The sequence below is a fragment of the Alosa sapidissima genome, chromosome 6 (assembly GCF_018492685.1).
Source record: "Alosa sapidissima isolate fAloSap1 chromosome 6, fAloSap1.pri, whole genome shotgun sequence".
Classification (NCBI taxonomy): Eukaryota; Metazoa; Chordata; class Actinopteri; order Clupeiformes; family Clupeidae; genus Alosa; species Alosa sapidissima.
The window spans coordinates 30,779,835-30,800,529 of NC_055962.1; the positions used below are offsets into that span (position 1 = coordinate 30,779,835).

The following is a 20,695-nucleotide window of genomic DNA, read 5'->3' on the forward strand; positions in this document are numbered from 1 at the left end:
TAAATTTAAAAATACTCATTGGTGAATAAACAAAATAGTGTACTTTTTTCCTTTAAAAGGCAGACGTTTGTTGACTTGGTAACTGGATCATGTGCTTTAATTGTACTTTGCATAAAAAAAACAAAAAACATAAGCCATTATGCCATCCGTGTGCTGTCAGAATGGCAAATAAATAGCAGTGCGGAGCTAAGTCTTTCTCTTTAAAAAAAACAATTAAAATCGATATATTAGCCCCACATTGTAATTCACCGTTCATACCCAAAAAGAGCACACTGCCGGAAAATGATGTACCCACCACCCAATAACATTTATGGCCCCGGGATGCACAGTTTGTTGCCAGACCAAAGAGGGCTAGTCAGCAGTGCCGTCAGCTGCTCAAGAGTGGGATTAATGGCATGGCATGGCAACCGTGGAACAGGCCTACGCAGTGGAACACAGCTTTTGTTTATGACAGCGGAGTGAGGACATGCCGATATTTATGAAGCGTTAGACGCAACAAGGTGATATGCTAGCCGCTCTTCCCAAGTTGGAATCAGTGAAGCTACTGTACTCATAAGACATGGCTTGCTAATGGGCTCCGGACTTAATTAAACCAATCGATTAATTGAAGATGGCCATCTTAAGTTTGCAGCTAATTAGATGAGACCATTATGGTGTGCGTTTTGGTATGTGTGTATATTTAGCGTAATTGTAAATGTCTGTGTTTACTGTGCAAACATACAGTTATGTTCAGCTGTATAATACAGGAGCTGACTCTTCTCCAGCAGCCCACGGTCCAGCAGTAAAAGTCGAGTTGAGACCGTGCTGCTGAGCCTTGTCAATCCCTCTCCGCCTTAGCCTGTCTCATCCCTCCGAGGAGAAGTCCCACTGGCTTCAGTCCCAGACGGACAGATAAGATCATAAACTGACCCGCTGAGATATCTCCAGCATCCCCTCCTAATGGCTGTTGACTGATGGACAGACCCAGCCATGATCTGCTGTCCAATGTCCAGCGGCCCCTGTGTCTGTCCTGGGTCATGTTGAGCTGGAACCCTGCTTGTGTTAATAATGCAGGAGACAGAGAGACAAGTCCCCTAATAAAGTACACTAGGGAAGTTTCACCAACTTATGATTCTGATAACGTCCAACATCCAGGATGTTGCTAGGGGACGGCATCCAGGATGTTGCTAGGATGGTATCAGAGTCTTAAGTTAGTGAAATTTCACCATAGAGGGTTGAAATGGAGCAGAAATCAAGAATTTCACCTTATGATGTTTTTCCAGATCCCATCACATATGTAAAGTATAGTAAGTAAACAAACAAAGCAGTTTGTGTAGATATCTTGTTCATTGTCTTGTTCCACAAGCATATATGCTGCTGTTTGTTACTGACAATAATGCACTCCTATTTGAGCTGCAGTCTTTCCGTATGAAGAGGAAGAGTTGGCGGCTGTTCATTCCTGTTTATCAGGGGTCAGCTTCCTGACCATAACTGCTGAACTAATGTGATTGTGAGGAGGTCTCTGTGCAACATGTCTGCCCAGAGGCAGAGTTTGTACCCTTCGTCAATAATTATATCTTCTTTGCCCTCTCATTTCTGATTGTTAAGACTCTGTGTGTGTGTGTGTGAATGAGTGAGTGTTGGTCTTTGTGCGTAAGTGTGCGTGTGTGTGTGTGTTCATGTCCAGGCACATACTTACATGTAGTCATCCTTTAGTTTGCATCTCTATGTGTATGTGCATGTGTGTGTGACATACATACATATGTGCTTTGGTGTAGTTTTAACTCATTAATATCCTCAGTGTAATTTTAAAATCTCCTTTATAACCCTTTATGCACTAGCTGAGCTTTTTTCAAATTGGTCAACGTGTTATTTTTGTGTGTCAACTTCGTCTACCAATTATGGCATTATAAATGTGAGAATTTGAGCATATATGAGCACAACATTTCATGTTCCTCTTACTGAAAAAAAATGTTTTTTTTCCTTAACATATTATTTTTAGTTTTTAGTCACATACAGTATGGGTTAATTTCATCCTTCAATAGTTTCTCTTCATGGTCCTAGATGTTTGTGTATGTATATATTCAGTATGAAATTAAACTAAAGTCATGGCGAAATGCAGATCCCTATAGAGTGAGTTGGACTGTGCACAAGCAGAGGTGGAGAGATATCAGGAGAGGGGAGATTTTTAGTTTGCTTGTCAAATTTTCCTTGGATGACTGAGTGCCCGTGATAAGGAACTGTCTGACATTTGACTTTCTCTCTTCCTCTATTTGTCAGTCTATCTGTTTGTCTGTGTGTCTATCTGCCTTTCTATTTATTACCCTCGTTCTCTGATAGGGGGGAAGAGGGTATTGTAATCGGGTCTTTTTGTCCATCTGTGTGTGTCAGGACCCATAACTTAAAAGGTACTGGTACGATGATACTTCAAACAATTTTATATAAGGCAGCGGGGTCACCATAATTTGGTCGTCCTACATGAACATCTAGATCTGTCTTAGAATGCAGATGCTGGAATTAGGTTTCACTTTAGTTGATACTGCGTGACCGAGGCAAGGGTCTGCTCTTGTTTTATTATTTGTTTCCTTCTATATCTTCAGGTATGCCTTGCACTTCCTTGTTCAGAGTGGGATCACCTATGGAATCATGATCCTCGCTGGAGTGGAGCACATACACAAGTAAGCCCTGCACATCTTCAGCACTCTAAGTATAAGTATATATACTCTTTTGATCCTGTTAGGGAAATTTGGTCTCTGCATTTATCCCAATCCGTGAATTAGTGAAAAACACTCCGCACACAGTGAACACAGAGTGAGGTGAAGCACACACTAATCCCGACGCAGTGAGCTGCCTGCTTACAGCAGTGAGGGGTTAGGTGCCTTGCTCAAGGGCACTTCAGCCGTTCCTACTGGTTGGGGTCCGAACCTGAAACCCTCCGCGGTTCCGCGAGTCCGAAGCACTAACCAGTAGGCCACGGCTGCCTCTGTTCACGGTCAGCTGCTGTATCCTTTCACCAATACACAGTACATTTGGAATCTTCTGGTGAAAACGTGATTAAACAGGTGAACCACTGCTAAAAATAGTTATTTTCAGTAACCTGCTTTAGTTTTGTAAATTGGTTTCCTTTTACAAGGTGTGTAGGATAAGGAGAAAAGAGAGAATCGCAAAAATACTGTGAAGACAGTGTGAAACAGGTAGATAGATAGATGACAAAGTGTCGCCCCAGTTGACCTGCTTTGGGAGTCAGATTGCAATTCTGTCAAAGCCAGGTGTTTTCATTCATTCTGAATGGGAGCCTTTTTGTCTCACTGTTGCCCAGTCGAGATAATGACCCAACTGTAACAACAGAGAGAGAGAGAGAGAGAGAGAGAGAGAGAGAGAGAGAGAGAGAGGAATAACAAAAAGAGGAAGAATAGAGGGAGACAATGTGAGAAAGTAAAAGGGGGGTTGATAGAAGATGGAAACCAAAGCTCCAGTGGGGTGGGGTGGGGTGATGGGAGCAATGCAATATCATCTCTCCTCTCATGCATACAACCTTGACCAGAAACTAAGAGGCCCCTCAGACTATGAAGGCCCATTTTGAGGCCTGCTCTGAAGAGGCAGTGAATGTTTCCTTGGATTATTTAAGGTACTTTGTGTATCACACATACCACTTTTTAGGCTTCTGGAGGTGTCGTGGGCCTATTTCAATGAAATACCCATGGAGGAAGGTGCCTGATAACCCCATGTTATTATTAACATTATTCCACACAAACACTTTTTCGTTACTGTATCCAGACACAGACCTAATCTGAGGTCTCTTATGTGAGAGCCAGTTGGTTCTCATACTTTGAAGAATAGGCCCCATTCTGCCAAAGCTGTTAGAGCTCTGCTCATCCTCTGTTGGAGTTCTGCTGCTTCCAAAACCAATCCGCAACCCACCTGTTGACAATAGCAAAAATGTGCAGTGTTTTTGCATCCCAACAATTCTGTGATAAAAGCAGACTTGAGCAGAGTAGCCTACAGAAGACAGCATGTCAGTTTCTCATACCACACATTAATTTTAACAGTTTTTAAAAAATAATAATAATAGCCTACTAGAAAGATTGGAGATGTTGAAATCCAACACCAACAATAATCTAGTTTGCCATGGGGCTATGTCAAAATTAGGCCTAACTAAAAAAGGAATGTTTGTTGGGAAATTACCTAGACACATACACAATTTGATAGGCTACATTGATCTGATGCATCCATACTGTATGTGCTGTGAATAGAACAGGAAATACACTTGTGTAAAGCAGGCCATTGGGGTTGCACGAGTAGCCTAACCTACTAGCCGTAGTAGCCTGAGCCTACATATAGGCGGGTCAATATATGACAAAAAAAACACCTAACTAATTGATACAAAAGGTTTTTCAACTGATTATGATACCTTTAGATGTACTTAATAACATATTAAAAATCTAGTAAAATCTGACCCCAGTAAAGGGGTCATTTTCAAGATGGCGTCCAAGATGGCCACCAGAAGCTAATTTGGGAAGCATTATTCAGCCTAGCAAAGTGTTTTTCATGTTTAGTCAGATTTAGAGGTCACTTATTCAAATATGTCAGACTAAAGTATCAGTTCATCATTTTCAAAGACTTGTAATTTTCAAGATGGTGTCCAAGGTGGCCACCAGAAGCTAATTTTGGCTATATCTGAAGCATTATTCAGCCTAAGAAAGTGTTTTTCATGTTTAATCAGATTTAGCGGTCACTGAATCATATATGTCACAGTAAAGTATCAGTTCATCATTTTCAAAGACTTATAATTTTCAAGATGGCGTCCAAGATGGCCACCAGAAGCTAACTTTGGCTATATCTGAAGCATTATTCAGCCTAGGAAAGTTTTTTTTGTGTTTAATCAGATTTAGAGGTCACTGAATCATATATGTCACACAATCCTTCATTAAATCATGCCACCCTAAAAATATGGTTGTGGCGTAACAAGAGGTCAGGAATGAATTATAATCTATTGAATTGTAATTAGTCCCTCCTTTTCCACAACTTTCCAACCATGCTGCCAATTCAGCCTACTTAAAGCATAAAGAACGATAGACATAATTTCATTCTACTTTTTTTCACGTCTTTCTGTCAGTTCAGTCACATGCATACGACAGACTATTAGGGCCACACATGAAGAAAACAAATATTTTTGCCATGATGAGAAGCCAAACCCAACATGTCGTTGAAAGTCGACATGTCAACATTAAACACAACATTTTGAGAATAAAGTTGAAATATCATGTCAACTTTAATCTCTAGGATCTTTGGTGTCAGCAAAAGACAGCATTCCACAAGAGGAGATTTTGTCCTTCAGTCATGTGCCAATGCCCTCACTAATCCCAATCAGACAACAGAGGTGATTGGTGAATTAAGATGCCAAGTGATGGCTGTACTTTTTGGTGGGAAGTCCACAGACTCTCTTACAACAATTACGGCACAACACCCTCAGTAGGAAGGTTGTCCTTGCGTCATTATTTGTGACTCCAGAACATCTCCCTCTAACTGAATCTGCTAGTAAGCTTCACAGCTTTTGAAAGTTATCCGCTGTAACTGTGTGCATTTCTGCAAGATACTCTTCTGTTAATGTAGATACGGATTACGCATCACTGCTGCCTGTGGAACATGTCAAAATGAACAATGTGACAATCTGCACAACTTCCTTTCAGAGGACTGGAGGATGATGGATTATGATGAATAATGATATAGTAATTATTTCTGATATACTAATAAATATAGTTTAATATTAAGTTTAATTAGCTCCCCCCTTATGATAGATGCCAACATGTATTTGATGCACACAAATATATAATGCATGCCTATGCATGGGTTATGGTTCACTAAAGTCATAGAACAGCCAGAACTATATATATTATAAAAGCATATACCCTGTACATGAAATATAACAATCAACTTCCACCCAACTTCCACCACACTTTGCATAATACATAATCTATTCTGTATAGGTGGATCTGTGCAGCTGATACATTTTGGTATGTACAGTCCAGGGGAAACAAATTAAACATCCTAAACTATATATTTTCTGAAAACATATAACCTGTAGATGAGACATAAGACCAGTTAAGACATGTCCCATCTTCCTCCATGAATGCACAATACATTGCCCTCTGTTCTGTATAGGCAAATCTAATGTAAAGTGGATACATGTTGGCCTATATTGTCTAGGGAAATCAGATTAAACACCTTAAACTATATATTTTCTAAAAGCAAATAACCTCTAGATGAGATATAACACCAGTTAAGACATGTCTTATCTTCCTCCATGCCATGGAAATGGTTCATAATCCTGTATTGCATTTGCTCTGTATTAAAACGCATTGATTTTAATATATGGCTGAAAAAGGTAGAGCATTGAAACATTTTCAATATTACCATTTAAAATCATGTTCTTGTTTAATATGGCCACAATTTGACATCAAATTCACCCCTGTAGGCTGAATAGTAATTGAGATATAGCCATTATTTCCGTCGTTTCCTACACGCTATTTCCACCAAACAACTTCAGAAACATGTTTTATGGAACTCAAAGACCTATTTGAACTTGTTGAAAAATAGTCAAAATATGGGCACTTTAAACTCTTGACAGCCATTTTGGCGGCCATTTTGAAAATGACCCCTTTCCCAAGGTCAGATTTGACTAGATTTTTAGTATGTTATTTAGCATGTCCAACAGTACCAGAATCCATGAAAAAACTTTTGTATCAATTTTTTTGACGTTGAACCCTATATTGACCCGCCTAATAATTAGGCCGAAGCTGTCAGAACGCTTTCATTCTGGACCATATTTTAAGATATACATATCTTATTAAATATAAAATGTTAATAATAGGTAGCCTAGGTTACTATTTTAGTAGAGGCAACCCCGATCGAAATTGCGCTTTGTCTGTTAGTTTACCTTTGTAACTGTAAAGAGACTGAATGTGAAACTGAAACCTAGACAGTCGACCCCTGTTCATCCAGTGGTTACGAAACTAGTCCAAACACAGCACAAAGTTTGGAACGGGGACGGGACTATTACGTGAACGGACCAGAAAGGGAGCATGCCTATGGAGCTTGCAAGGAATGCGTTCTGTGTTATTTGTTTAGCCTCTAAATATTGCTATACGGAATTAAGGTGAAGTTGAATTAGTAGGTTTTTCTGAATAAATGAAGTTGACCGGAAACTAACATGTAGGCTATGGGTTGTTCTAAATGGCTTTAGTCAGTGGCGCGTGATTTGAAAACCCACTAGTTTTGGGCATGGAAAGGGTGTGTCGGGAATAGGCTTCATGACGAGGTGGACCTTGGAGTCTGTGAGTCTGTCCCTTCTCACAGCTTCTCACACAAGCTAGCTAGCGCGCAGGAAACTAGTTCAAAGCGACTTCACTTCTCTCCATATAAGTCCCAAGGAGTGACTGTGTCTTTCTTGGATTATAATAGCAAGGTATGTTGATTTATGATCACATAGGGTATATTTGCATTAGGTCATTTTTTATTGGAAATCTATTTGAAATTGAAAGTAAATGGACCTTTCATTAGGGTTGGGCGAATGAAGCTCCACGAGGCTTTGGAAGGTTCTTCCTGATTGTATCGTAAGTGTTTCGAAGTGTCAAAGCATCGAATACAGAACAGTGACATCTGGTGGTTAGCAGACATAACGGCGGCTCTCATTAAAGATTAAACAATCACAGACAAAGCCACATGCCGACCAAATGGCCCTTCTCTGACACTGGTAAAACAGAGCGGAGACAACGTGTTCTGTTCCCTTTTGAGTAAAAACTATTAGGCCTACAGTCATTGGAATAAACATTATAGTTTTGATATGCTTCTAATGATTCGAATTGAAAATGTAATGTGCTTGGTTTTAAATAATGCTATGTTTCGTATACCGCACGCGCGCCCGGGGTTCAAATCCCACCATGTTCATAATTGCCATGCGTTAGCATTATTTGATATTGCATGCTTCTCTATAGTGGTTGTGTTTAAGACTTCATTTGATGTTTTGCAAAATAACGTAGGCTAATTGCTGCAGATGACCACAGCAGTGTCAGATAACAAAAAACATATAAAGGGCATTGTGAACAGTGGGGGTTGTGAAAACATGGGGCATTGTGTACAGTGGGGGTTGTGAAGTGCTTGTGTAGGGCTACAATTTTAGAAGGGTGCTTGTGCAACAAAACATATGTGTTGGGGACTTTAAAGGTTTATCGAACCCTTAACGCTTTAAGGATTTGATACAAGCACCGGTGCCCCTGTGTCAAATGTCCCATTTAAACTTTTCAGTGACGTCCGAAGCTTCGTACGTCATCAGTCACGTGACCTTACAACTTTGATACGCGCTCCGATACATTGTGCCGAAGCAGATTGCTTCGCGGAAGTGATACGAGCTTCGGTGCCAGACTTCCCATCCCTAGTTGGTGGGGGGGGGGGGGGGTGCTACTAGAAGCCTTGCAAAAAATGGAATTTGGAAAATTAGGGTCTTGTAGTAGCCTGGCCTTGGCCTGTCTACGTACTTCCGGTCGATTTCTTTTCCCTACAGTACTCCGTCTGGAATAGGTTGATTCACGCTCGTTTACTTCGGCAGTTGGGCAGCCGACCAACCAGCGAACAGTGGGCGTCCCTGAGAGCGATTACGTACCCAGGCATGGTGTTTCAATTACTACGTCCCCGCCCCTGAAGCAGATCGCTTGGAATACATCAATGTAGGGAGCGAAAATGACTTATACTTATGAAATATTTGAGCAAATGTAAATAATAGTTTAGCCTATTAACAGGAGTGTCATGAACAAAGTCACAGTGGAGTAGGATGTTATATCGTCAGCTAAACTTTAGTCATAGATTTTGTCACTAAAGGCTATGAACAGGGATGCAAACAGCGCGCCTTTTGGCGGATGCCGCCTTTTTCAAGGCTGTCTGGGGGACTTGTGTGAATCGTGCAGATCCGACGAGTTTTTCTTTGGGGGGGGGGTTGGGGGTTGAAGTGTCTGATTATAATTTCATCAATGTTAATTCTGTATTAAAATGACTACATAAACACAGCCTACCGTTACAGTCCATGAAACATAGGAAGTGTAAGACAACACTATAAATCAAAAAGCTGCGCACGTAAAAATCAATATAGCACTCGTGATCGTGGGATTGGTCATGGATATTCCCACGGCTGTTGTTGCCTGCGCCACTCGGCCTCCGGCCTCGTGGCTACGGCCGAACAACACCCGTGGGAATATTTTTAACCTTGTTTGTTGCGTCAGTCAGTTTAGTTCAGTTCCGGACAGACTAGTATTTTGTCCTGTAATATTTTAGTAGCAGCCTAACGTTATATCCAACTCTACCCCCTTTCCAACGTGTAGCCTAATGGTAACGTACTTGTTTAGGCTAGCAGCTTGTTGACGTCTAGTAGCCTAATGAGCCGCTGGTCTAGGCTTTTTCGTAAATGCAACCCCAAGTGACAAGTGACGAACTGACTTATTTTCAATGACACCTACCACATAAGGGCGAGAAACTGATGTGTGGGCTTATCCTAACAGACAGACCGCACTACTGTTGATACATTTTAACTGTACATTTTCGTGCAGAATAACGTTATTTTGGGGCGCATTGAGAAAGGGGGCAAAGTGAAGTGAACTATTTTGCACTCTGTTATGATACTGTCAGGTCTAGGGTAACACTATGGCTAATATATGCAACTTTTCATTTACAGAATGAGAGAATTTGATGAGAGTGAGGCACTAACAGTTAAGAAAGTGGATGAGGGTTGTAAAACAAATTGGAACTGGTCTTGGTTACAGGTTGAAACGGAGATTGAGGTCAAGACAGCCAAACACAAATTCAAAATGTCAGACTTTTTCAAAAAAAATTAAAAAAAGGGACATGCCAAATGTACTTTCTGCATGAAAGAGATTAATTATGCTAACAAGGGAGTGCATGCTCTGTTGAATCACTGCCAGAGTGCTATACACACAGAGAGAGTGGCTACCATCATATCTACCCAGTGTGGCCCAGCTCCTCTGTCAAGACAAGCCAGCTACCAGCCAAAGTCAGGCCCCAGCAGACAGAATAAGGGAAGGAACTGGGACTGTGTATTTTCATATTTAACATTTTTGTGTGAATAGGGTGAGCCCTGGATGGCAGAGGTGCAATGGCGATTCTAGACATTTTTAACAAGGGTGGCACTGGTGAGGCACTGATTAATTCAAGGGTGGCATGAGGCAAAACAACCAGATAAACAGAAACAGGCTCAAGATGTGAAATTAGCACAAATACATTAGGGAAACCAGACACAAACACCATACTCATAAATTGAAAGAAAAAAAAATACCTTACTCTCACATAAAATGTCTTTTGTATTTGAATAAAATAATACAAACATATTAAAGTTAATTATCTAAGTTGTCTGTCCCTGGGCTATGCTGTGCTAAAACAAATTCCATCATGGGGACATTAAAACATAATCCATTTTTATTCTATTCTATTAAATGAAGATATACAAATATACTCATCCAATACATTTTCCCCCCACAATAACTTATATCTATGTGCATCTATTTTTGTAGCTGTTAAAATAATTTGACCTGCTTTTTTGTCTATTTGTTTATTTTCTTTAAAGTTCTCAAGAAACTTGAGGGTGGTATGAAGGAGTGTATTGTGTATGTGAGCAATTTCATCTTCCTAAATCTCAATATTATGATCACAACAAGTGTGGGCAAATTATTAATTACATTTTCATGTGGGGTAACTTGTTGCAGGGCAACCACATAACCGGGTCCATGTCTTACGATTGGATGATTAATGATCAGTAAAGTTCTCAAGAAACTTGAAGTTGGTATGAAGGAGTGTATTGTGTATGTGAGCAAACATTGTTAACGTTGCACATGGGGCAACTTGTTGCAGGGCATCCACACAACCGGTTCCATGTGTTCGAATTGGATGACTAAAGTTCTCAAGAAACTTGAGGTTGGGATGAGTGTGTGAGCAACCTACATGTTACTTATCTGCCTGAATCTCAATATTCTGATCACAACAACTGTGGGCAAATTACAAGCCAGCATTCATTGTTTTTCACTTTTATAATCACATCACCAAAAGTAGGTTATTGGTTTTACCAAAAGTATTTGGCAGTATTTTTAAACTACAAACCTATAAAGTATTTTGATACAAAATACGATGACATTTTTTTCCAACTAAATAAAATACAAATTTGTATTTTAAATACATCAGACATGCCTATCCCTGGCTGTTGGCTGCAGTAACTCAAGCTAGGTAGTACTTATTGTTTTGTGTTTATGTTAGTTTTGATCCAATTTGACAGCTTTGCTATGTTGCCCACCCAAAATTTCTACCAGCCCACCCAAATATAGTAGCCTAGCCTAGGTTAGAACCAGCCCTGCCCTGCATGGAGACATATTTTACGATAATAATGGAGAAAATGTTAGGAAAACTTTAGGTTTTTGTTAACGGAATCTCCCTCCCTTATTCATCTATTTGCGTAACAGCCCACATTCTGCGTTCAATCCAGAGAGACAAGTGAAATAAATGTTTTTTTTTTTTTTTTCTTTTAAGCGGACATCGCCATAGGCACGATATTTAGGCTACCTCTGTTAGGCCTACAAAAAGTTGTTTCCTGATCGGGGAAACCTTTCGGTCCGCGGTTCTATAATATCATTCAATTGTGCCGCAGATTAACAGACAGAAGTGGGGCGTAATTTAAATTCATGGCTCCGTAGACCAGCAATCTACTTGTCGAGGAGGCTCATAATTTGAGAAACGCTGCAGAACATAGACAGAGAAAGCTCTGGGAACAGAACGCAGGCATATGATTTTGTTGTCACGCGCTATTATGGAAAATGAACTTTATAAAGACTGGCTCGGCCAATAAAAAAAAAAGGAAAAAGTATGCCAGATGGCCAGTCCAGCCCTGCGTTCAGGAATTATTTAATTATTATAAGCAAAAGTGGAATGTGCACAATGTTTCATTTATCCCTCCTGATCGGGACGAATAAAACAGGTATTGGGGACGAAATAAGCATACAGTTTAGCCTAAGCTATGTAAACTTCCAATAATTTCAATATTTTAACAAATGCTTGACTGGTTGAATGGTCATACATGTCATCAGAATATCGCTACCTGTAGCCTAGATGCGACGAGTGTTTAGTGAGTAGGCCTAAGCTTGATGAACCATAAATGAAAAGTTTTCTTAACATTACATTATGACATTATTACCATTAAACACTTTTACAAAAGTATAGGCCTTTAGCCTACAGTTAACACTTAATGACCTATCAAATGTCGGAGACTTAAGTGTGTGATTAGATTAATAGGCACTGGCAGATGCAATAGGTAAATAGATATCTTTGCGTGTTAGCACAAGCAGTAGCCTGTAGGCCAATAAAGGCAAGCGTGTTTGCCACTTACATTTCTGACGTCTGATACTTCAAACTGCTGCAAGTGCATCAAGAAAGGTCCTGCCTTAGACCATGTTAATGGCCAATTGTAGACTAAGATTTGGGGGTGGCCAATCGAATCTCAAGGGTGGCCTGTGCCACCCCTCTGACTCCGCCCCTGCAGAGGTGGTGGCAAAATGTAATTATATGATATTTACTGTGGGGGCGTGGGCTTCGATAATCTCACTCCTTTTTGACCATACCTCTGTTTGCATCCCTGATGAACGTACCCGAGTCAAACTGTAGTTTAGTAGGCTACATGGTCGGGTCAAAATCGCTATTTTTCAAACACTAAGAAGGCTCGACATAACTTGAAACTTTGATCGAAGCATCATCAGTGTCTACATATGAACTCGAGCATTAAGAACATTGTTAGTGTACACATAGTTTACTAAAAAGAAAGATTTTGGACAACTCACTCCTTGCAAGATGGCAGCGAGCAGAAAAAACAAGTGAATTGTTCAAAACCTCTCTTTTAGTAAACTCTGTGTACACCAACAATGTTCTCAATGCTCGAGTTCATGTGTAGAGACACTGATGATACTTCGATCAAAGTTTCATGTTGTGGCGAGCCTTCATAGTATTTGAAAAATAGCGATTTTGACGCGATTGTATCAAAAAAGTAGTAGCCCTAGGAATCCCATTCAAAAGGTCATTTCACCCGAAAACGACAACGCATATAATCTTAAAAGTGGCGCTTTGGACGTACTTATGCATTTATATGAAAGTTTGACTTGGGTACATTCACAAAACACTATATGATGCATTTTGGCGAGAGTTACGCAGATGAAACGTGTGATTGTTTGCTGATAAGATGCACCCGTGCTTGTTATGGGCGTGCTGCAGAGAAACTTCTCTGTATGACGAAACGCCAGTTGTTAGTGATTGGTTCAAAGCGGTACAAAGGAACTCCAATGATTTTAAACCAAAGATTGTTAAGGCGGAGCTCCGCCTTAACAATCTTTGTTTAAACCTCAAAACTGTGCCCTCCCACCCGGAAATAAACGAACTGCGAAGTCAGAGAGTCTAGTTTCCAGGCTAGTCTTGTAGCCTAGTTGTCTAGTGATGTGGTCTTTTTTGCCCTAAATTTAAAAAAAAGTCAGGGAGAGTAGGCCTAATGTATTTTTTTCCTGGACCTACTCAGTATAGTAGCCTAAGGCCTCGTGAGAACTATGATAAGTCTGCTGAGTGATGTGAACCCGGAATGGGGTTTGTGCCTAGCTGTGGCTGTGGTTGGATTTACCATTATTGCTAATGCTTACAGGGTCTGGAAGAGTAAGTCAGACTTGTTCTGGTACTATTATGATATCGACTATAAACATACTCAGTAGATATACTGTGCATTGTATTGTTTAGCACATGTGTTAAGTGTGTCATTTCCAACTGAATATACAATGCTTAATATAGGCCACCGTGTTGAAAATATGCACAACATGCAGTACAGTAACTACATATTATGCCATATAATTCAAATGCATTGAAACACAGCACTTGTTGACTGAGGACTTTTAAGGTAAATCCAGGTTTAATATTTTGGTTTATGTTGTGAATTTCTATAGGGACACATGCTCCATGTCCACCTCCATCTCCATCAGACTCTCCCTCAAAGTTAACATCACCCCTTTTGCCCGTGTCCAGCCACACCACTGAAATCGAGGAGAGCCAGAGTTCCATACAAGGCCAACAGAACTCTGAAAAGCAAAACAAATATGAGAAAATAAGGGAGCGTGCAAAGGCAGCCTTAGACAGCATACCTGCGTGGGCCCAGGAGGATTCAATTAAATACCTTAATGGCCAATCAAAACCACAGCTTAAACCCCGATGCCAACACACAGACGAGGGTCACCAAGTTATCAATATGGGCGTGGAGACCATGCTTGAAGATGTGTTGAAGGAGCTCTTAAGTAGACTGCAAGTCAAGTACAAAGCAGAAGATATGAAGAAACTAAAGGAAAATCTCCAGACTTTCTTCACAAAACACGAAGAAAAAATCCTTAGGGATCTCATGGTGGTTGACCTCGGTCACAAGGTGCCTGATTTCAGTAGACAGGTCTTTGGTATTTTCAGTAACGTTCTGATTCAAAGCATTGCTGACTACATGGAAGACTCCATTAAAAATATCCACAACAGTTCCTGTAAACGTCTATCCAAGCGTGTGAATGAAATCACTTCACTCATGAACCAGTATGAGGTTTATGTGGATGCTGTAGCAAGGGACGAATGGGTGCAGATTGGGAACAAGAATAGGCAGGTTTATGGCACACCAGAGGACCGAGAGAAGGTTTATGAGGTAATGAGAGATGTGGTGAAAGGAAATTTGAATAACATCTTGAGATGTTTTACAAAGATTCTTGAAAAAAGCAAGATAGCCTATAAGAATGACCTTGATATCTACTATTACTGGTCTTAACTTGGCCATCACTCTGCAAGACAAGACACATGACAATATGATTGAAATAGAGTAGCCTTGACACCTTTTCGTTTCTACTTTAGTTATTTCTACTTTTCAAATTTTCATCAATGATTCCACTATTATTTTTCTGTTATTTTCTGTCAATTATGAATGACTTGGGTGTTACAGTTGTCATTATGTTCATAATTTTTATAATAATATTTTTGTTATTATTGCATGTAATGTGGCCTTGTGTCCACTTGTCCAATAAATAAAAGGTTGACTGTCTCTGTCTGGTTCCACTTAAGTTGTATTACCTTAGCTTAACCCTCATGTTATCCTTGGGGTCAATTTGACCCCAAGCAACGTTTAACATCATAAAATATATGGTTCACTTTTTTTTTTTTTTGCTTCATGTTTCATGACTTTTCCTCAATTGAACGGTACAACAGAGTTAGCATGAAATTTGTACAATAATTTGTTTTCAATGTCCTGTACAAATATTTTGTACATTGATGTTCCTTGAGGTCAGTTTGACCCCAGCTGTATGAAACATAGGATACATGAATATTTGACACATTATGGATATTATTATTTGAATAGTATGAGATCAAATTGACCCCAAGGATAAAGAGTGTCGGTAAGATTTGAGGATAACACAAGGGTTAAACAATATGGGGGTTACTAAAAAATTGCGAATTGCATGGGCTGGGGGTGATTGTTCATGAACATGCATATGCCATCATGAGCGACTCCAAGCTGAGCAGTTGGACGTACCTGACTGTAAGACTGCAGGAATGTGTACCTACACATTGCTTCTTCTGTGTTGATGCTGTTAGACAAGAACCCAATGGCCAATATATTCACAGAACCATCAGTTTTATTCTTACAGTGTGATTTATGATTTAGCTGTGGTCCTGTCCTGGTAACAAAGCTTTTGAGAGCCAGTATGCACTGAAGCCAAGTAATGGGTCTGAGTCTGAGCGACTTCCATGATATAACTCTGGTCGTTTACACTGAGGGGCCTGCTTCTTGTGGGGCCTATAGGTTTCACCCAAGGGTGTTAACGGCTCTAGTTAAAGGGGTATGTGGATTTGTGTGGCTTTTGTGATCAGTGCCTGTAAGCTCATTATCTATAGGCCTAAAGTAAAAGTAGTACTTAACCATGTGTGAGCACTCGTGCACGTACACACTCAAGGCCACTGCACACCCAAACTCAAATACAAACAACACCCAAACAAATACATAGACTTGTGTCCATTCAGGTAATACCCACCACTACATGTGTTGAATGGAGGACATATCACTAGTCTATGGTGAAATGCCCTTTACATTTTCCTCAGCTCCATGTGTCTTTTCCCCCAGTAGCTTCGTGGGACCTGCTACTGCATGAAGCATGAATTTAGACAGATGATACATAATTCTTCAACAATGCCAGTGAAGTTATGTATTAAGCTCTGGGGTCCTGCTATTAGAAGTAGGGCTATGCATATGGACTTGAATTCTGGAAGTGATCTGATAATAAATTGTAGTGAATTGCTAATGTTATGCTAATGCATTATGACAAGTGAATAAATCCACATTAAAGATCCCTGAACTCTGTGTTCACAGGTACTGCCTGGTGGTTGCCCTGGGCTACCTCAGTTTCTGCCAGATCACACGTGTCTATGTCTTTGATTATGGGATGTACTCGGCTGATTTCACAGGGTAGGATTTTTTTGTACTTGTCAGTATGGGGGAGAGAAGTGGGTGTGTCCGTATGTGTGTGTTCATGATGTTGGTGGGTGTCTATGGGAGAATAATTGGATGTGCATGCTGTGTTGGCCTGTTGTCATATCTGGTTATTAGAAACAAACTGTCTTACCTGTTTATCCATTTGCCTGCCTTTCCTCCTTTCTCTCTCAGGCCTATGATGGTCATTACACAGAAGATCACAAGTCTGGCATTTGAAATCCATGATGGTAAGGTATCACATCCATACACTACAGTAGTTGTCAGATTGAGTGGTGTGTGTGTGTGTGTGTGTGTGTGTGTGTGTGTGTGTGTGTGTGTGTGTGTGTGTGTGTGTGTGTGTGTGCATATCCACATCTACAAATAACAGTTACTCTCTACCCCACTCCTTTCATTCTCAATGGATATAATCAGTTTCTCTCCTCCAGCCATTAACCTATCTGACTAGTAACAAGATAGCACTGAACCAAGTCACTGTCAGCACTAATGCACATGCCACATAGTGTTGGACTAGTGTTGCTTTATAATGATAGTGCTAAAACTGATATTTTGAACAACTCAAGGTGTTTCAGTTATCGAGCTTTGATTCATTTGCCTAAATACCATGGCAGTTAGTCTGTCCAAACCTGATTGTTGTGCCTGCCTGGCTCGAGGCAAACACCACATAAAAGGGGAGACCACACGCTGCTCAAAATTAAGAAGATATTTATTAAATAAATGAACTATGCACAAAAGTCAGTGAATGAAGAGTAAAGCAAGACTGTAGTGTATGTCAGCATAGTGAGGTGAAGTGCAAAACCAAAAGAAACGAACAGGGCGCAGCCCGCCCGGCCGCAACGACAACACCCCGCAACTCTGGAACCGGCAGTCAGCGGAAGTGACAAGGCGGAAGAGGAGAGAGAGAGAGAGAGCTTGAAGCAGGCTCCCGAGACCCGCTTATATCCTGCCCTATCGCTGGCGCAATTAGCCCTCGCCATTCTGCAGAGCTTCCCCTGTAGGCCACACACAGAACAGCAGCAGAGCCAACACAGACAAAGAGCAGGAAGCGCGACAAGACCCAGCACTGACCAGCTGGGGCGTCACATGATGAGATGTCCAAGCCAATCCACTGAACAGCGACACCAAAACCATACAATCAACTTCATTCCACAATAATTTACTAGTGACTGACTTGACATTGGAGAGTGGACTTATATTTGTTATAGCTGTATCAGCCAAGATTACTTTCATGTCCTTTCAGTAGGTATTTGCCTGTAGCAAGGATCAAATCACAATCCTCTTGAAATGCAGCATTTTAACTTGGGAGAAAATAATGCTAGCTGCGTGTTGTGCAGTGGGACTGTTTTTGCGAACCGTTTGGGTGAGGTTCATTATAAGTGCTCGTCTGGCGTGGCCCCTCTCCAAGAGCATTAACTGAAACGTGAGATGATCAGGATCCTAATCTCATTATCGCCGTAATGGCCTCCATAAACATTAAGAAATTATTTCACTCATTTAGCCCTTGCAACCCATCCACACACACACACACACACACTATACACCCTCCATTGGGTGTTGTGATCAGAGCCATAGAGAGACCACTCTGGTTATGACCAATCCTGGACATAGTGTAGTGTGTCGGGCATTGTCATCAATAATACTTCAGGTGGTGGCCTGTGAATGTCTTTAATGAAGCTGGTTTATTGTGGTGTCACTGACCTGCTTACACGTAGAGAAAGCTCCATAAACACTGATGTTTTTATGCCAAATGAGAGATTTGCTCTCAGGCTAAAATATCAGTTTGGGTCAATACTTTGTTTTAGTACAAGAATCTCAACCCTAAATATATGGGAGCAGTATATCCCACTCTTAATCTCTTTCAAACCTTGAAGAAGAAGAACATAATGCAGTCTTTTTTACTCAGGCTATGAAATACAAATGGACTGTTAGCTTGGGTTTTATTGTAAAGCTTGAAAAGACCTGGGTCCCACAGGCACATAAACACCACCTATCACCCTCTGTGTTTATGTGTCATAAATACACACTTAAAGGCACAGCGCCTATATTTACAGCCTCTTTCGTGCATGTCTTCACATTCCCCAGCTCCTTTAGGAGCACCGTGGTGTTAAGAATAGTCAGTGATGTTTTGGGAGCCGGAATGACACCCACTTCTGTCTGTCTCCTCTCCTCTATTCTGTTCATAGGGATGGCACGCAAAGAGGAGCAGCTCACCCCGAATCAGAAGGTGCTGGCTATCAGGTAGAGATGAAGGAAACGGTTACTAGTGGGCAGTCAGGGCAAATTAAACTGGGTTTTATGTGGGTGTTGCCATGATGTATTCCATCCTGGTTTCATCCAGGTTTCTGGGTGTTCCTTCACTGTTCCAGATGACTTATTTCTTAAAACCATCATAACACTTGTGCTGCGTTTTATGAAGATGCTCACCTGACATGAAACAGAACATGTTTTTATATACAGCTCTGGAGTCCACTGCACTTTTTTTCAGATGTCATCCTACGGTTGCTGAGTGACATTCGAATGAGTTGACAGTCATATTCAAATTTGCAGTTGTCTCTTTTGTCTGTATAACTGCTATGTATATATATATATATATGTAAGGGATAATGTATAGAACGCCGGTCATTATGGGGAAAATAAGTCCCGACAGGGTGAACCGGACCCCGACGCGCCAGCGGAGGGGTCTTGTTTCGCCCTGAAGGGACTTATTTTCCCATAATGACCGGCGTTCTATACATTATCCCGCTTATTATACGGCTACTTGCCAAAACGAAAAAATAAACTCCATGATATGTCTCTTTACACTTATTTGTTACCGTTTCGTCGTGGCTTTTGCTGAGAAACAAATAGTTTGCAACATACGCTGAACTTGAATCAAACATTCTTTAGAACACAGCTGATCAACCGTCTGCTTTCACTTTTGAATGAAATTCCAAGCGCAAACTCCGTTGCCATTGACAGCGGTCATTCTTTTTTTCAGAGGTCCTTTCCCAAGAAATAATGACCGCTAGAACTTTCGGAAATCCCATTCAAGTCAATGGAGCATTCTACTTGCATTGTGAAGAGCCGTATAATAAATATATATAAATAACATACTGGGACTGTTCACCATGATTATCTTTTGGATACAATAAAAACATTCTGCCCTTGAGGAATTTTGTATAGCAATTTTAGCAACATATTTTTTTTTTTGTCATGATATCAGAACATAGATATCTAAATCTGTAACACTTCTGGCATAGTGCAGCTATAATGTTCCATTCCAAACTTTCCTTGAGGCGCTTAGCATTGGGCATTGTTCCCAGAACATTCCCAATCGCTTGGACTCGGCTGGAATCCATTAGCTTAGCACCAAACATGCTGTGTGTGTGTGTGTGTGTGTGTGTGTGTGTGTGCTGCACTCTGCCTCTGCAGGAGAATGCCCAGCCTGCTGGAGTACTTCAGCTACAGCTGTAACTTCATGGGGATCCTGGCCGGTCCCACTTGCTCTTACAATGACTACATCGCCTTCATCGAGGGTGTGCCCTGCCGACACCGCCCACTGGAGTCCAGCCGCCAGACCAACCACGAGAAGGGCAGGCCGACCGAGCCCTCACCAAACGTAAGGCCAAACCTGAATTCGAACCTGCTCTGAAAATGAAGGCACACACGTGAATGTGTGTGTGTGTGTGGGTGTGTGTGTATGAGAATAGAGACACCGAAGTGTGTCAGTAGCTAGGATGGTTTGCTTTGTTTCTGTATTTATTGCATGCATGGACAAACTGTGCCCACTTGCATGTAAGATTTTCTTCTAGTGGTCAACACCCTTTGCTGACTCCCAGGGCAAAGCTGTTATTTCACACAGTCCTTTTTACTCTCTTCCTGTGCCCTCTGCCTCAACAGATGGTGGTGGCCCGTAAACTGGCCACGAGCTTCCTCTCGCTGCTGGTGTTTCTGTCTGTGTGTAAAGTCTGCCCTGTGGAACGCAACATCGATGACCACTTTATCGCCAGCACGCCCTTCTACGCGCAGGTGGTCTACCTCTACCTGTCCATGCTGACCACCCGGCCCAAGTACTACTTTGTGTGGACTCTGGGTGCGTCTCTCTCTCCTTCGCTCTTTTTCTGACTCTCTCTCTCTCTCTCTCTCTTTCTC

At 41.1% G+C, this 20,695-nt stretch overlaps 2 protein-coding genes and 1 long non-coding RNA gene across 6 annotated transcripts in view; 2 read left to right on the top strand and 1 right to left on the bottom strand.

The window, feature by feature from the left end:
• Positions 1 to 20,695, top strand: part of mboat2b (membrane bound O-acyltransferase domain containing 2b) — a 50,687-nt gene that overhangs the window by 26,528 nt on the left and 3,464 nt on the right. For 2 of the 3 annotated variants that reach the window (XM_042095931.1, XM_042095932.1), the window contains exons 3-8: positions 2,580 to 2,657; positions 16,445 to 16,540; positions 16,739 to 16,794; positions 18,748 to 18,802; positions 19,976 to 20,162; positions 20,444 to 20,636. In XM_042095931.1, the coding sequence (XP_041951865.1) occupies positions 2,580 to 2,657; positions 16,445 to 16,540; positions 16,739 to 16,794; positions 18,748 to 18,802; positions 19,976 to 20,162; positions 20,444 to 20,636 (665 nt within the window). Of the gene's footprint in view, positions 1 to 2,579; positions 2,658 to 7,141; positions 7,445 to 16,444; positions 16,541 to 16,738; positions 16,795 to 18,747; positions 18,803 to 19,975; positions 20,163 to 20,443; positions 20,637 to 20,695 lie in introns of those variants that run through there. The other variant, XM_042095933.1, reaches the window with a different exon arrangement.
• On the top strand, positions 13,442 to 15,121 carry LOC121712025. The gene is made up of 2 exons (XM_042095935.1): positions 13,442 to 13,716; positions 14,001 to 15,121. The coding sequence occupies exons 1-2, from the start codon at positions 13,614 to 13,616 to the stop codon at positions 14,849 to 14,851; spliced, it is 954 nt and encodes a 317-aa protein (XP_041951869.1). The 5' UTR covers positions 13,442 to 13,613; the 3' UTR covers positions 14,852 to 15,121.
• On the bottom strand, positions 14,023 to 16,492 carry LOC121712030. 2 transcript variants are annotated; one of them, XR_006032497.1, is made up of 4 exons: positions 16,110 to 16,492; positions 15,611 to 15,665; positions 14,228 to 14,350; positions 14,023 to 14,132 (listed from the first exon to the last, which is right to left on the bottom strand). It is a non-coding gene; the product is annotated as an uncharacterized LOC121712030 (long non-coding RNA). The 2 variants fall into 2 exon arrangements; XR_006032496.1 differs by having other exon boundaries at positions 15,611 to 16,492.